Below are 17,044 nucleotides of genomic sequence, written 5' to 3' on the forward strand. Positions count from 1 at the left end.
AGTGCCTCCTTCTAACCAGCCTCTGTGGAGCTGGGAGGAAAGTGCATTAAAAAGGGAGGGGTATTTACTATAAGGGGGTTAGTTATTTTTCTGTATTAGCAAGTGAAAAACAGTTCCTGCTGTCGGGGTGGTCAGAAGTGGGGAATGGCTTGCAAAAGGGTTGGATATAAATGAGGCTGTTTGGTACTATCCACCTTAGCTGGCTCAAAGTCACTGGAAGCGGACCATGAATAAAAACCCGTGTGGTGTAACTTCCAGACTATACGCAGAGAAAACCAGGCCTGCAATTGCAGTTGGGAGGGAGACAACTGAGCCAACCATTTGAAAGGTCCTCTGCAGAGTTAAAAGTGCACTTTTCCATTTTGAGTAGGCAAGACAAGGAAGTTTGGGACCCGTGTGGTTACAGAGGCTTGGCAGAGAAAACACTTCCTCGTAGATACCATCTGCAGGGCCCATATCTTGTTTTTACAGAAGGGAGGTTGTCACAGGGGAAATGCAAGAAGCAAACTTAAATCAATTGCTCAAATGTTTGGACACATAACAAGACCAAGCTCCAGGCATGGGCACAACTTCACCCAAGTCAAGAAGCTGCCCTCCCTGACGCCAGCAGAGCCTTTGGCCAGGCTATTTTGTGGATGGGTTCCAAGCACACCAAACTAAATCCTGGGGATTTCTTCAGGGCTTGGCTCTTGGATGCTTGCTGTGAGATCCAGCACAGCAGGGGTGCAGATCAGGCTGTGTGTTTGAAAATATGAGAAAGTTCTTGATGCCGCGATAGATATAAAACCACAAATCTTTTTGGATGCTGACAGGTGAAACTGCAGTTTCACTTAAAAGGAAAAATATGTACACAGAGCTGCAGCAGCCAAAAGCAGGTTTGTCAAGGGTGGGAAAAGCAAAGACACCTTGGGGCTTCCCACGTGTTCATGAAGGACAAGCTGCACGGGTGTAGGTTGTAGCCATGTTGGTCTAAGGGCATAGGCAGACAAGGTTCCTTGGGTGAATCTGATATCTTTTATTAGACCAACCCAAACAGTTGGGCAAGCTGGAATTCAGCCCAGTGCCTCTATGACACTTGCTGCATTTTAACAGTCACTCTTAGTTTTCATGTATTAACATGTGCATGGCCTAGACTGGTTGAATCTTTTTTTGAAAGGGAGAAGAAAGTAGTCAGTGCTACCGAAGCAAGCAATTCCAGTCTCCACTTCCTTAATATCCACTTTTGTTCAATTAATCCTGCAAAATCTCCTCTGCAAGTCGAAAAGCTCTTAGCAGTCCCCAAATCACGCACTGTGTTTAACTTACTGGAGTTGCAGGCTGCATGAATGAGTGCTGAATTAATCAGCTTAACCACCATTGCATTCAGCTGACTTGAAGGGGTAGGTCTCCTTTGGAGTCTACTGTAACTACGCAGCTTGCGTGTTCAACTGGTCAAGAACATTTCTGAGACGGGAGAGAAATGTTGGACACCGAGAAGGGATCAAAGGCTGTTTCTACATGACACAGGGGTTTACTTTGCCCTAAATTGAAGCAGCGGTTTTTTAAAAACACTGCTTTAATTTAGGGCAAAGTAAACCCCCATGCCATGTACACTCATGTCGAAGCCCAATCCTTACCTGCCTCTCTAGTGGTGGGGAGGGGACAGCAAGCTGCTGGCAGGCAGAGTGGTTCCTAAGCTACAGGGGGGCTGGTGCTTCCCTCCATGGCAATGGTGCCCCCCCACCGGGCGGCACCTGCCTGCAGGCACCCAGCTCAGGAAGTCCCGGGGGCACCGCAGCCGCAGAGGGAAGCTCCGGGCCCCTGTGTAGCTCAGGCAAGCAGACACACTCCAAGGAAAAAAAAGATCAGGCTCGCCACTGTTTTTTTTTTTGTCTTTCCTTCTGTGGAGCCTGCCTTCCTGGGCTGCTGCTGGGCTGCCTGCATGGTCTGCCTGCAATCCCCCTGAACCGCACGGAGCCCAGTGCTTCCCTCCACGGCTGTAGGGTAGGAAACTAAAACTCCGGGGAGGCGTTTTACTTTGCAGCGCCTCAAAGTCATTTGTGGCATCCCAAAGTCATTTAAGGCGTATTATACTGCCGAATGTGCTACAGTGGCTGGAATTAACACGCAATATGCCGCCAAATTTGCAAACTCATGCAAACAGCAATGCCATTAAAGTGATGCAAAAGGCATTTAACCTGCTTTAAACCCTCTTTAAAGTGTCGTCTACCAATGGCCAAGAGCATCAGTCTTCCAGACTTGCCAGCTCCTGGATGCTATGTGGCTGCTTCAGCTGTCCTCAAGGTTAGTGAGACAAGCATCAGATGTCTTCCTGAATCAACACTGCCTGACTTCAAACTGTTGTAATGTTGGCAAAGTCAAGGGCAGCCAATGGTGTTCAGATATGATCCACTGAGCATTTGTGCTGCCACCTCTTGCCTATCCGGGTGCTACAGAAGCCGCTTCTGGGTGAAAAGAAGCGGCTTGAGTTCTGAAAAGGCTGCAGAATGAAGCCAGGATGGCACTGCCTCCCAGAGATGCAACATGGAGCTGAGGGCACCCCAACCCTGGCATCCAACTCACTTTCAGCCAGCTTGCTTTAAGGAAAAGCTTCATGGCAGATCAGGTCTTTGGTGGGATGGATACTGATCTCCAGCATAATGATTTATACCGATACAAATGACATAAGAGTCAAAACTGACTCTCTATCTCCTGGCAATAAGACTCTTCCCACCTTTGTAACCTGGACCCCATGGGGTGTTAGTGCTTCGCTGACCAGTGTGGTTGAAGTTTCTGAGTCTGTTTTGTGGAGCTGGCTTCTAGCAGCACAGAGCAGCAGGTCTGTGAAGGCTGCAGTGCACACTTGCCCCCTGCCCATATGAACTTGAGCTGGACTCTTCAAGGGGGTCAGACTCGATGATCTATTGAGGTCCCTTCCGACACTAACATCTATGAATCTATGAAGGGCTGCCACCTACCTTGCTAATGAAAGCTCTCAGAGAGGCAAACACATGCTTAAGGGCTGCTTCCGACTGTCCATTCTTGAGAAAGGCCAAGTGAACATCAAACACCTTTTTCATGAGTGGGTTGTGGCCATCGTTGTTTAAGAGCTGGGCCTAGAGAACAAGGAAACTCAATTTGCAGAAATACTCAACCGATAAGGCTCAAGACATGATCATCTCTACGGACTGCAATGTCGCTAACGCCAAATAAACAACAGTCTCACACTGACAAATTAATAATAAATAACTGAAAATACCAAGGCAAAGCTGGTATTAGTTAGGGATTACTTTCTACAGAAGATGCAAGGATTTTATTGTGTTTGTGTTCCAAAAAAAGAGTCACTTCTCTGCTGCAACTCTCACCCATTCCTTCACATTATTTGTCTTTTAAAGCTGGTTATCACTCTGACCTTTACATTAACCCATTTTTCTCATTCTTTTTGTAAACCCTGACGTAAGCTATCATATCCAAAAGTCAGAGACAAGTTTACATTGGAGACAAAACTGTTGTCAGCTGGAGCAGATCAGTGCAGCTCTGTGAAGCCCTGTCAGCTGACATCTGCTAAGGATCTGCCCCCCATATCAGTGGGTGGTAAGTGGATTCAATATTCTTTTATTTGACCAATTACCCAGAACATAAACAATCTTGTGGGTGGCTTTTGGCTGTGGTTTGAGCTCCTGAACACAGAAGGAAACAAGATACCCCCTGGTGCTGAACGAATCCTTTGCCAATAAGAACAGTAAAGCCTGAGACTCAGGCAGTATTTTTTGTGTGCTTGTACATGAAACAGAGGGAATGTGTTGCTCATTACAAATGGCAGAGAAGTGAGCCTCTCCCAGCATCTGCACATCAGCTGTGTTCTTGAAGCTGTTAAAGAGACGCACTTCAGTGTCTGCCTCTTTCCAGAGCTGCCTGTCTCCTGTGCTGCTCCAAAGCCTGTGCCAGATCCCTTTTCTTTGCGACTGCCCGAACAAACCTCAAGGACACTGTCTACATCTTGTGCAGCCTCTGTGATAGCCAGCACATCGCGAATACAATTTGCTTGCTTTCTCTCTGGCACAGTGCCCGAGAAGAGAGGCACTCCTGCTATCATGCATTACACTGTGGCTGGAGTGCCTGAAAGGCTATCAAAAAGTCCCCAGTTCCTGAAGGAAGAGGTTTGTGCCCAAAAGCTTGCAAATAACATTTTTTCCATCTATTTAGTTGGTATAATGAAAGATATCACTTCTACCCAAAGAACCTCTCCTGCCTATATCAAAAAGTCCCATTCTTGTGCTTGCACAAATATCTCTGCTGAGTTTACAGAGATCTCTCCAGGTAGCTGTCTGCTAAGCTGGACCAAACTCTACAGCAAGGACTCTGGCTCTTACAGCCTCTGGAAAAAGGTTATCAGAATGATTCGGCAAAGATGGGAACAGAGGCAGATACCCATAAGAACATGGCCATATGTTGTCCTGTTCAGGTGAGCTGCCAAAAGAACAGCTTATCACCACTGAGATCAAAGAGTTCAAGCAACTTCAGGCCCTGTTTCTAGAAACAGTTACATAAAACTCGTCAACGTGTGTCCAGCCCTGGCTTCTTCTCCTTTTCCCTTCCCTATTCTCTATGCCTCATTCTTTTATGGCAGCACATGCCCTAATGAATGATATGAATGTAATATCATCTGATTGTGCAAGTCTCTAACAGCGCACAATTTCTACCACTGACCACAGAGCATGGGGCCCTTGCGAATCAGAGCCACCTGTCAGTCATTTCCCTTTCCATTCTTTGGACAGTCTATTTCTTTAGGAAATCAATTCAAATATAAATCAAAAACACAGTGTGTGTGTGGGGGGGCGGCGGAAGAAGCTGCTTTCCACAGTCCCCAGTGCTCACCTTGAAACTTTGGGTGAAAAACGAAATGGTGTCCAGGACAGTGAGACAAACTTCCGTGGCAACGTTGCCTTCCAGGAGCGCCTGGTGCACAACATCTGCTTCCGAGGTGCCGGCATCTGGAAGCAAAGGGGAAGGGTTGAGGATCTACCAAGCAATGAATGAGGCCTGCTACTTCCCTCCCACCTGCCATCAGTCACGGACTGACGTGCTGCCTCTCTGAGCCAGACTTTGGAGGCAGCACAGGGCAGACTCGCACACAAAGAGGGGTGAAAACTACCCCTGGGAAGAAGACCTGTACATGCCCTGTTGTTCAGTTCGATTTGGGGCCAGTGCTGGCTGGACGGCTGAGTGTCACTCATGACAAAGTGCTGCTGTCTGACCTGCTTGCTCACGCGGCACTGCCTGTCCCCACCAACAACTAGGAAGTGGAGGCAGGCAGAAAGAAATGCCACCTGTGCTGGTGTTTAATAAACCCTGTGGAATTACACCTCCTCCCTCGTCAGCTTGCCTCAAGCAATAAGGAGCACCCCGCACCACAGCTGCATGGGCTCGGCCCCATCTCACCCCGGTCATCCTCCGCACGTACTGTGATTGAGGGTGAATGAGCTCTCCAAGCTGCCGAGGTGCTGGAGACGGGCCTGTATTATCCCCGCGCGGCTGCGCAAGGCTGGCATCGTCTGGGATTTCCTGTCAGCGCCAGCGTGCTTTAGTAGCCAGGCATCATGAACCCTGGAAGGAGAGGACAGGTGGCCTGTCGGTGTGGGCTGAATGCTGCTGTGAGGCAGAGACAGGCCCTAGCTCTCCTGTCTACCTCCTGCAAAGTGAGCCCTGCCAATGCAGCTCTGTTTGGAGGGCACCGGAGACCAGCTACAAGACCCAATGGATGACTTGGCATCAGCTGTGAACAGCCTCCTCTAAGGCAGAGAGCTGGAGCCCAGGCACTCGGGGTCTCCCCAAGCTGTCTGCTCAGCCCAGATGCTGGAGCTCACAAGCAGCACGGGGCGGAGGGGAGGTTATTTTGTCAGCAGTGGGCCTGGGGATAGCCCTACTTTGCTTCATTCATCACACTCTCACCCAGTGCCCCAGCTAGGATCCACACCAGAGCTGGGAAGTCACGGCATCCTCAAGAGACAAGTGCATGATGGTCTGGGGGTGCCTGCTGTGCCATGCTGAGCAGCGTCCGCGTGGCTTCCCCCACTGCATTTGTGGGGGGCTCACAATGCCCGCTGGTGAGGGCTGTGACCTCTCTCGACTCGGGAACATGGCACAAACGTCCATTCAGAGCTGACGGCGTTGGCACCAAGGCAGCTGGGAGATGGAGCGGGACCACCAAGGGCTGATGCTGCCTTGTGCCCCGCTAGAGGCAGAGGCAAAAGAGAAGGTGCTCAAAGGAGCACAACTTCCTCTTTCCCTACTAAAAACAAACAGCAACTCTGCCTTCACCTTCCTGCCTGGCCTGGGTAAACAGGGTTTCCTGACCGCAGCCCCACCCCAGCTGGGTGTGAGCTCCCCTTCCTGTTTCAGCCTGACCGAGCTAACCCGGGGCACACCGCACGAGGGAACTGTAGCCGACAGGAGCATGGTACCTGACAATGTTTCTCTTCCCCACGTATCTGAAGTGAAATAAACAGGCTCTAGAGAGAAAAGAGATCCGCATCAGCAAGGGCACCACTACTGTGTGTAGTCCGCCTGGCCCGTGCGAGCAGGTTGGGGCCCCTGGCCTGGCACCTGGTGCTCTCAGGCACTGGGCCCACCACCCTCTTTGCGCGACGCCCTCCTCTCTCCTCACCCCTCTGCCCAGTCAGACACAATGGCAAGCAAAGCGGCGGTGACACCGCCAGTCCTATCTTTGGTCCTGGAGCTCTCTGCAGAGTGCGGGTTCCCAGCCCAGCCTCACCGGACTCATGACAGCACTGCTCCTCGCTAGTCAGGCATTGCCCTCCCACCCTTTCTGGCCCATCACACACAGGATGCAGGACCCCATCTGCTGCAGAACATGGCCGGGTGCAGGCAAGACTGCTTTCACTTCACCCCTTGTGCCGCATGACACGGATCTACGACATGCAACGGGAAACACTGCCCTGAGCACCAGATACTTACTCCAGAAGCACGAGGACATTGACCAGCTCTTGTGGGGATATTTTGTTCCAGTAGGTTAAGAGGGTATCTGGAAGCAACACAAAACTGTTGAGGATGCGTCCTGTACCTCTGGGACCACTGCAGAGCTCTCCACATATGAACAACTTTGCAGACAAGCTTCCCTTGCTACCATTATGCTGCCCCCTGCTCACCCTGATGGCTGCTACATCATGGTAGCAGCACAGGGGGACAGGAGCAGCCTGGGAGCGTGCAAGGCACTAACCTTCAGAAACCATCTTAACGACATAGAGGTAGCACATGAGGAGGCTCCTGATCTCCAGATGGTCCAGCCTCCCGCAGTGGGACACGTTGCTCCTCGTGGAACTTCTTCGTATCTAAATGGAAGGAGAATCACTGACTAGAAAACCAGGGCACAGGGGTGCTGCTTCAAAACCAGCCTCACCTGCCACGGCCCAAGGCAGCTGCTGCCTTCACAACTATTTAGGGGGCGTATCCTGGGGGCAACAAATAAGCAGTGGGCATTCACCTAGCCATCATGGGGACACCAACTGCAATGGGTGGCCAGTTCACGTAGCAGTGACCAAATCAGGGCCCTGCTACATGTTCAAATGAAAGCTGGATAAAAACCAGCACTAGATTTGTGACACATTTTCAAGCACGAACTGTATAGAGAGTTGAGTCTTCTTATAGCTGGAGACTCACTTTTATCATGTGATTGTTACTTTGCATGTGCGGTTGGTCTAAATTTATTGCTGAGTGATAACTGCTTTGCACTTGTGGCCAGTCTTACTGTGCACCTGGGATTGGTTTAAATTTATTGCATGATTCACCAGTTAATTGCATACAATGCTCCCTCTGAGGTTCAGCGACCCGTAAGCAATCCTGGCTGGGAGTATGCGGGTATCTCAGTGTGCCCATCCCTTCCCCCTCCTGCAGCAGCCTGTGGCTGGGTTGGGGCAGGTGGCGAGTGGTCAGACGTGAAGCTGGCGGCGGTGGCGGCAGTGGGGGGAGTGGCGGTGCCCCCTTGCTATGGCACTGGGCATCCCCTCCAGGCTGGCGCCCAGGGGCCATGGCCTCCTACTGTCTTCCCACCCCCTGTCCGTATGCCACTGTGTGCATGACATTAAAAAGTTATTGCACAGCATGAATTTTTTATTGTGTATGGTTATGCATGCACACAGCTTAGAGGGAACTGCGATTGCATAATATATGTAACGCGTAGCAGGGACCTGAGAAGGAAGCATGAACCACCTCCTTCTGTGAGCAAACCTTAGCCAGTCAGGAGGAGGGTGGCAGGCAGCATGTGTCATCTCTCTGCCCGTGTGGGCAGGGTGCTGCAAGTACTTGGCTTTTCAGGTCCCTAAAAGCTCTGGAAAATGGGGAAAAAAGGATTTGAGGAAAAATTTTCAGCGTTTCAGCCCATTGTAAATCTCAAAAAAAAGTTTCAGTTTAGTTTGTTCAGAAACATTTTGTATGGTTGGGAGGGTTTGTGAGGAAGCAGTGAGTTAAACTGAAGTCAAACCAGAGGGCACAACAAACGTCATTTGGTGAGTAGAAAAGGTCCAAACAAATCATCTGAATTCCTTTTCTTGGCTTTGCAGAGTCCCATTCCAAGCAAAACAACGCAGTGAGCAATGTGGCAAACCTTCCAGATGATTCAAATTTATGGCTTTCAGCCCCTGCTCCCCCATAAACTCTTTTCAGGTTCTGAGGACACTGCAAAGCTCTCTACCTGATGTGTTTTGAGCTGTGCCCCAAAAGGCCATTCAGGAAACCATGTATGTTGATTTTTCTTTATGCTGGAAAAGGCCAAGGGCATGAGTCACAAGGACTCGGGGTAAACAGTCCGAGTCAGGGGGGATGCCTGTCAGGATGGAGTGGTTCCTGCGTGCCAGATCCTACTGGATCTTCATGTCCTTTACAGTGGTGGCTGTAGAGATGACATGAGGGAGGAAGGCTCACAAAGCAGCTCCAAAAGGATGCATCATAGGTCACTGTGTTCCTTTTAAGCTCTTGGCTGGTACTATATCTATTAACGTACAGCTGGTTTGTAGGGACTCAAAACACAACTTTTACAACATGAACAAAGAAGGCTGGAAGGGACCTCAGGGGGTCACATCTAGTCCAACCCCCTGCTCCAAGCAGGACCAGCCCCAGCTACATCATCCCAGTCAAGGCTTTGTCTAGCTGGGTCTTCAAAACCTCCAAGGATGGAGAGCCCACAGCCTCTGAATAACCTGTTCCAGTGCTTTATTACCCTCCATGTGAGAGAGAGTTTTTCCTAATATCCAATCAAAACCCCCCAGTTGCTTCAATTTGAGCCCATTGTTCCTTGTCCTGTCATTTGCCACCACTGAGAACAGTCTAGCTCCATCCTCTTTGCAGCCCCCCTGCAGGGAGCTGAAGGCTGCTATCAAATCCCCTCTTGGTCTTCTCTTCTGCAGACTAAACCAGCCCAGTTTCCTCATCCTCTTCTCACAAGTCCTGTGCCCCAGCCCCACAACCATTTTCACTGCCTTCCGCTGGACTCTTTCCAACTTATCCACATCCTTTCTGTAGTGGGGGGCCCAAATGGAGCAGGGAAGTGGGCTCCTAGCTAATGAGATGCCATGGACTAGAACTGAGCTGGAAACAGCAATGCTTTGTGCAGAGTGCAGAGGAGAGCCACGTGCATGATCAGAGGGCAGGAGAACAGGCCTTATGATGAGAGGCTGAGAGCTACGGGACTCTTCAGCCTGGAGGAGTGCAGGCTCAGGGGGGACCTGGTGGCTGCCTGTAAGTATATAACGGGTGTACATCAGGATCTGGGGGAATGCCTGTTCACCAGAGCACCCCTTGGGATGACAAGGTCAAACAGTCACAAACTTCTCCAAGACCGTTTCAGGCTGGACATAAGGAAGAACTTCTTTACAGTCCAAGCCCCCAAGGCCTGGAACAGACTGCTGCCGGAGGTGGTGCAAGCGCCTACTCTGAACTCCTTTAAGAGTCAATTGGACATTTATCTTGCTGGGATCCTATGACCCCAGCTGACTTCCTGCCCCTGGGGCAGGGGGCTGGACTCGACAATCTTCCGAAGTCCCTTCCAGCCCAAACGTCTATGAAATCTATGAAAATGCAGGAACTGCCTCCCAGGGGATGCAGTGTCTGTGTCATGTCTGGCATGCAACTGGCTCGATTTTGGAGCACTTGGCAGAAGCAGGGCGGTATGGCCATTTGGTGATGCCCCTGGCACCTTGGCAAGTCCCTCCTTGCAGCCCTGTGGACTTCCTTCTAAACATACTGGGGCCAGCTACGAGAGCGTTCTCCCGTCTTCTTTCTAGCTACTAGAGCAATACTTTTAAAACAGCAGGAGCAATTCCAAGCCTGCCTCAGTGACCCATAGAAGTCAGCTACTCTTAGGATAGGCAGGGCTGAAACATGCATGGGAAAGCCTCAGGGAAGGCATGTCCACAAGAGATTCCTTTCTGGTTTGTTTGGCCACCGCTGTTTATTGCAGACCAATGTTATGGCTGCTCAGAGCTGCTTTTTCCACAGCCACATCCTCTGGGCCTCCCCTTCCTTCCAGCAGTTGCTTCCTGTGCCACAGTGCTCTGCCATCACTCTGCATACAAAACTCACCAGGACACACTTGGCCACACCAAGTCAACATGCGTGTAACAGGTGTGTGCAGATGTGGCAGCATCTAGCAGGGAGACAGTCCAGGAGTGCACACCATCCCCTGATTGCTCCCCTTCGGCTTTTAACAAGTCATTCACAGTAGGTAGATTTGAGTTTGGGAGATTTAAGGTGAAAAGGGAGCATAAGCTCATCCATCCTGACCTCCCCTATCAAACCCAAAGGGCCTGGTCCATTTCTTAGGCAACAACATAGAAATCATAGAAATAGAAATTAAGGGCTGGAAGGGACCTCGAAAGATAATCGAGTCTAACCCCCCTGTTCTGGGCAGGAATACTGCTGAGATCAAATGCTGAGACCCAGCAAGGTGTCTATCCAACACGTATCTGTCAAAGGGCAGACAGGAGCGAGGTCTCAAGGGCAGCCTGAATGTGCGGGCAGCTTTGTGCTCTGCCATCCCGGGTGCATTACATTTTCGCCAGTGTGACACTGATCAGGAGAACCTGCCGCCCCTTCCGAGTTTAGCGATGCCTTGGAGTCCTCCCTTTTCAGGACGTGGCCGTTCTGGAGTGCCGCACCATAGGCTACAGGGAAAGAAAAGAACAAGGCCACGATGGCCAAGTTAGCTCTTACACACCGTAGTGAAACGGCTCGTTAGACATGATTTACCAAGGAAATAAATAGCAAGTGTGAGCACTGCAACTGGCACAATGATTAATTCAGAACTTGTTTTTCATGGAGAAAACAGTACAAAACTTTATGAGGGTACTTGACAGAAGAGGTGCTTGTGTTTTATGCCACAGTCCTTTGAAGCTCCCAGCTGCTCTGTAGGTAGCTCCAGTGAATCTTTAGTTAGCACTTCAAACAAAATACTTACCTGTATCTTTATCTGCAATCAGACTCGATCTGTTGGACGGGGAGGTGAAATTACACACAAAGTCATCCCTGGAGGCCTGCAAAGCAAGAGGAGCCATGTGCAACTGAATAGCTTTGTCATTTGGTAAAACTAGAAAAATCAACCATATAAAAAAGCCACAGAAAATGCCTTTGCAAAAGCAGAATGGAAGAAGAGAATCTATTCCCTTATTTTTTCCATGAAGAGAAGAATGATAAAAAACTAGCAGACTTGACTAAAGAACAGCAAAGCTGTTTTATAAACTTATTGTCCATTTTTTCTCCCCATTTTCATACAAGTTTTAGGACATTTTACAATTTGGAAGAAGTCTAACTGGCTCTGAAATCCCATACTTTACTAGTCTCTCAGAAAGAAATTTCCTTGCCCTGCACAAACAGGCAGGTACAATTTGCGAGACAGTTTGACAACAGTCCAAATTCTGATCTCATGTATAAATAGGCAGTTCCCATTGTAAATGTATGCATGACCAATAACGAATGCACTACGACATGTCACTAACAGCTTTGGCTCAACTGGCAATATTGTATGTAGGAGAGGGCCAGGATGTCCTGGATAGACTGGAAAATGGTCTGCAATCAATCAGATGAGATTTAACAAGGACAAATGCAAAGTTCTGAGCTTGGGATGGAATAACTGCATGCACAAGTACAGACTGAGGAATGAGTGGGTAGGCTGCAATACTGTAGAAAAGGAGCTGAGGTTACTACAAGCTGCATATGGTGTGCATATGGTGTGCTCTTGTTGCAAAAAAGCCAACGGCACACAGGAGTGTCACTTGCAAATCAAGGGATGTGATTCTGCCACTCCATTCAGTACTGGGGGGGCCTCACCTGCAGTACTGTGTCTAGTCCTGGGCCCCACACTTCAAGAAGGATTTGAACAGACTGGAAAGAGTCCAGTAGAGTGTGAGAAAAATGATTAAGGGCCTGGAAAGCAAGACTTACAAGGAAAGGCTGAAAAGGGTAGGGTTGTTTAATCTGGAGAAAATTCAGGTTGGAGATTGGGAAGAACTTGCTGACTCTGTGGGTGTTCAGGCATTGTAGCAGACATCTAGAGAAGCACTGGAACAGGCTACTGAGAAGAGCTGTGAAATCCCCATTCCTGGAAATTTTTAAAAGCAGTCACACTTGGTGATTTGGTTTAGTCGGGAATGATCGGGGGTGGCTAACTAGGGGGTGGCCAACTAGAAGCCATGCTCTACTTGACTTGCTGCTCACGGACAGGGAAGAATTGGTGGGGAACGTACTAGTAGATGGCAATTTGGGCAGCAGCGACCATGAGATGATTAAGTTCAGGATCTTGAGGAAAGAAGGATGGAGAACAGCAGAGTAAGGACCCTGGACTTCAGAAAAGCAGACTCTGACTTACTCAAGGGACTCATGAACAGGATCCCCTGGGAAGCCAGTCTGAGGGGGAGAGGAGTCCAGGAGAGCTGGCTGTACTTCAAAGAAGCCTTACTGAGAGTTCAGGAACAAACCATCCCGATGTGCAGGAAGACTAGCAAGTACGGCAGAAGACCGGCTTGGCTTAGCAGGGAACTCTTCAGTAAACTAAGTCACAAAAAGGAAGCTTATAAGAAGTGGAAACTTGGACAAACAACCAGGGAAGAATATAAAAGCATTGCTCGGGCATGCAGGGATGAAGTCAGGAAGGCCAAGATACAATTGCGGAGTTGCAGCTAGCCAGGGATGTGAAGAAGGGTTTCTACAAGTATGCTGGTAGCAAGAGGGGGATCAGGGAAAATGTGGGTCCCTTACTGAATGGGGGGGGGGAATCTTGTGACAGAGGATGCAGAAAAGGCTGAAGTGCTCAATGCCATTTTTGCTTCAGTCTCCACAGACAAGCTCAGCTCCTAGACTACTGCACCAGGCAGTGCAGTTTGGGGAGGAGGTGAGCGGCCCTCAGTGGTGAAAGAACAGGTTGGGGACTATTTAGTAAAGCTGGACACGTACAAGTCCATGGGATGCACCTGAGGGTGCTGAGGGAGTTGGCTGATGTGATTGCAGAGCCACCAGCCATCATTGTTGAAAAGTCTTGGGGATCAGGAGAGGTCTGGGATGACTGGAAGAGGGCACACATAGTACCCATATTTAAGAAAGGGAAAAGGAAGATCCAGGGAACTACAGACCGGTCAGCCTCACCTCAGTCCCTGGAAAAATCATGGAGCAAATCCTCAAGGAATCCATTTCTAAGCACTTGGAGGAGAAGAAAGTGATCAGGAACAGGAAGCATGGATCCACCAACCTGATTGCCTTCATGACGAGGAGACTGGCTCTGTGGATGTGGGACACAGGTGATTTTGAAGCCTTGATTTTAGCAAGGCGTTTGATACGATCTCCCACAACATTCTTGCAGGCAAGGTAAGGAAGTATGGGCTGGATGAATGGACTGCAAGGTGGATAGAAAACCGGCAGAAGCATCAGGCTAAGAGCAGTAATCAAGCGCTCAATGTCTAGTTGGCAGCTGGTATTAAGGAGTGCCTCAGCAGTCAGTCCTAGGGTTGGCTTTGTTCAAGATCTTCAACGACCTGGAAGATGGCATAGAGTGCACCCTCAGAAAGTTTGTGGATGACACCAAGCTGGGGGGAGTAGTAGATATACTGGAGGATAGGGCTAGGATTCAGAGTGACCTAGACAAATTGGAGGATTGGCCCAAAAGAAATCTCATGAAGTTCAACGAGGGCTAATGCAAGTCCTGCACTAAGGAGGGAACAATCCCATGCACTGGTACAGGCTGGGAGTGACTGGTTGAGAAGCAGCTCTGCAGAAGAGGACCTGGGGGTGACAGGGTACAAGAAGCTGAACAGGAGCCAGCAGTGTGCCCTTGGTGCCAAGAAAGCTAACAGCATCCTGGGCTGCACTGGTAGGTGTGTTGTCAGCGGGTCAAGGGAAGTGATTCTTCCCCTCTACTGGGCACTGGTGAGGCCACATCTGGTGTACAGCACACATCTACAGTGTGTCCAGTTTTGGGCCCCCCACTACAGAAAGGATGTGGACACATTGGAGAGAGTCCAGCGGAGGACAGCGAAGATGGTTTGGAGTCTGGGGGACAGGACTGGTGAGGAGAGGCTGAGGGAACTGGGCTGATTTAGTCTGGAGCAGAGAAGACGGAGGGGGGATTTGATAGCAGCCTTCACCTCCCTGCCGGGGGCTGCAAAGAGGATGGAGCTGGGCTGTTCTCAGTGCGGGCAGGTGACAGGACAAGGAGCAATGGGCTCAAGCTGCAGCAAGGGAAGTTGAGGTTAGATATTAAGAAGAATGTTCTCACCAGGAGGGTAGTAAAACTCTGGAACAGGTTACCCAGAGAGGTGGTGGACGCTCCATCCTTGGAAGTTTTGAAGACCTGGGTAGACAAAGCCTTGTCTGGGATGATGTAGTTGGGGCTGGTCCTGCTTAGAGCAGGGGTTGGACTAGATGTGACCTCCTGAGCTCCCTTCCAGCCTGAATTAGCTATGATTCTACGATCCTGCCTTGCCTAGGGGGCTGGACAAGGTAACTTCACGCGGTCCCTTCCAGCCTGACTTTCCTACCCTCTGCAGGCATGTCAACTAGCAGAACAGATCCATATTAGGAGCTAAAAGGGAAAGTGAAATGAATTAAATGAACAAGACCAAAACCCAGGGATGCAGGAGAGAACATGGTTCTTTACTTCTAAAGCCAAACTGAACCATCTGCTGCCTGCACGCAGGGTTACTGGGCTTGCTGTGCCAAGGAGAAGGTAGATCCTTAATCCTGCCATGTTACTCACCGAAGGAGACACAGCTACGCACGAGTACAGTGTGTCCCGGCCAGCCACCCGCGGGATATTTTCTAAGAGCAATCCCACCAGTGGCAGATACAGCTGGGCGATTTTTGCCTGCTGGTTCTGAAAGACAATGAATGACTGTAGGTGTTGAGGAAACAGCCAGAGCTTTCGAATCCCCCCAGCAGCTCCTAGCCCTATGCACCCACCAACCTATCTACAGCTCTTCCACAGATACTCTGACTGGATTACTCTCAAGGATGATCCCTGCTGGTTTCAATAGCCTAGAAAAACCTGTAAAGTCAGTACCCTTATCCTCATAACCTCCCTGTGAGTTAGGAAAATTGTACTGTCCCTGTGCTATGGAGTGTGAGCCGGGGTGTAAAGTGACCTGTCCAGCCTTCCAGAAGAACAAGTAGAGTTAGGAACCGAATCCACACCTCTGGAGCCATGGAAAAGCACCTGAAGTCCCAGGCTACTTTTCCTCCAAGAAAGCAGCCTGCTTTTCCAGAGCACATTGCACGCAGCCAGTCCTGCTAGGATTAACTAGCGGTGGCCGTTGCTTCTTTATCTTATAACAGTGCTAAGGCCCGGTCAGGACTTTGCGCACACAATGTCTGCCAGTGAAAGTGTTTGGGGGAAACAGCTGCCTAGCTGAATTGCTCACTTGAAAAAGCATCAGAAACTTCTGAAATTTCTGAAATCAGCATCTTCCACAAGGAAAAAGCTAATTTCCGCATCCCAAATGACTTTTGGTTTTAAGATATGAGGTGCTTCAGAATGAATGGACAGGTGAGAGATGGATGACCAGGCCAAAACTAACCCAAAGCTTTTTACTGACTCAAGCGGGTCACAAAACTTTCAGAGACTCTGGCTTGTCTGTCCCGTTTCCCCTTGCTCCCTGCAGGCATTTGCAGATGGAAGTTCCCTTCCTCTCCAAGGCAGTTTGTGCACCACCTGAATTACTGCATTTCCTCATGATTAAAAATCTAAATAGGAAAACAACCGTTGACTTTCCTCAGCCATTTCCCTAGATCAGGGCCTGTACATACCTCAGCCGATGTAGCTCAAACACTGCACATCCCACACGGTCACAAAACGGCATGAAAACCAGCTGTCTAGAAACCTTCCCAGCAAGCCTCTCTGCACACATACACTTTAAGCTCTTCCTATACTGTTTTGAAAGCCATATTTCCAGCACTGCTTTACCCAGAGGGGATTTGGGAGCGATACCTGCTAGGGGCCCCTGACAGACATGACATTTATCTCAGGATTAATGCATCTGTCATGTGATAAATTGTAATGCACCATGTATTCAGTTACCATCAAATAACAAGCTGCAAAATGGTGTTACTTGTAAAACGCAGGATGCCTTGGCAGGTCATTTGTGCACTTGAAATGCAGCGCATGACATGTTTCACAGAAGGCAATGGGGTTTGGCCAGGTCCTGTAGCATTTCACAGTGAATCGCTCCTTTCCCCACCCACCTCTCCATCTGCAATTCATGCCAAACTCTTAAACAATCACTCCATATGACATGCTTCACTGCAACACAATGAGCCTCTTGGAGAGTGGGAGAGAACTTGTTCTGGGAGAGCATTTGTTCTTGTTTTCAAGCAGCTCAAAATGGTGAGAGCATGAAACCACATACACAAAACCAACTCAGAAGGTGTTCCTGGGGGGCTGGAGCCCTGCCACTTCTGCCCTGCCCTTTGCATGCGTCTTTGCTGTGCTGAGCATGGGTACAGCTCATTTCTCATCAGCCGCGTGGCTGACAGCCCCTGCCAGCAGCGTCCAGCTCCCCTGGCTGGCCAG

The 17,044-nt window shown here is 49.6% G+C and overlaps 1 protein-coding gene across 2 annotated transcripts in view; it reads right to left on the reverse strand.

Annotated features, from left to right (window-relative positions):
• Positions 1–17,044, reverse strand: part of DOCK11 (dedicator of cytokinesis 11) — an 89,717-nt gene that overhangs the window by 23,117 nt on the left and 49,556 nt on the right. For both annotated transcript variants that reach the window (XM_006274363.4, XM_019492781.2), the window contains exons 32-40: positions 15,236–15,352; positions 11,450–11,525; positions 11,044–11,156; positions 7,220–7,331; positions 6,958–7,024; positions 6,444–6,491; positions 5,444–5,586; positions 4,858–4,973; positions 2,958–3,095 (exon numbers count right to left, since the gene is read on the reverse strand). In XM_006274363.4, coding sequence (XP_006274425.2) covers positions 2,958–3,095; positions 4,858–4,973; positions 5,444–5,586; positions 6,444–6,491; positions 6,958–7,024; positions 7,220–7,331; positions 11,044–11,156; positions 11,450–11,525; positions 15,236–15,352 — 930 coding nt within the window. The remainder of the gene's footprint in view (positions 1–2,957; positions 3,096–4,857; positions 4,974–5,443; positions 5,587–6,443; positions 6,492–6,957; positions 7,025–7,219; positions 7,332–11,043; positions 11,157–11,449; positions 11,526–15,235; positions 15,353–17,044) is intronic.

The sequence above is a fragment of the Alligator mississippiensis genome, chromosome 8, assembly GCF_030867095.1.
Source record: "Alligator mississippiensis isolate rAllMis1 chromosome 8, rAllMis1, whole genome shotgun sequence".
In the NCBI taxonomy this organism is placed as follows: domain Eukaryota; kingdom Metazoa; phylum Chordata; order Crocodylia; family Alligatoridae; genus Alligator; species Alligator mississippiensis.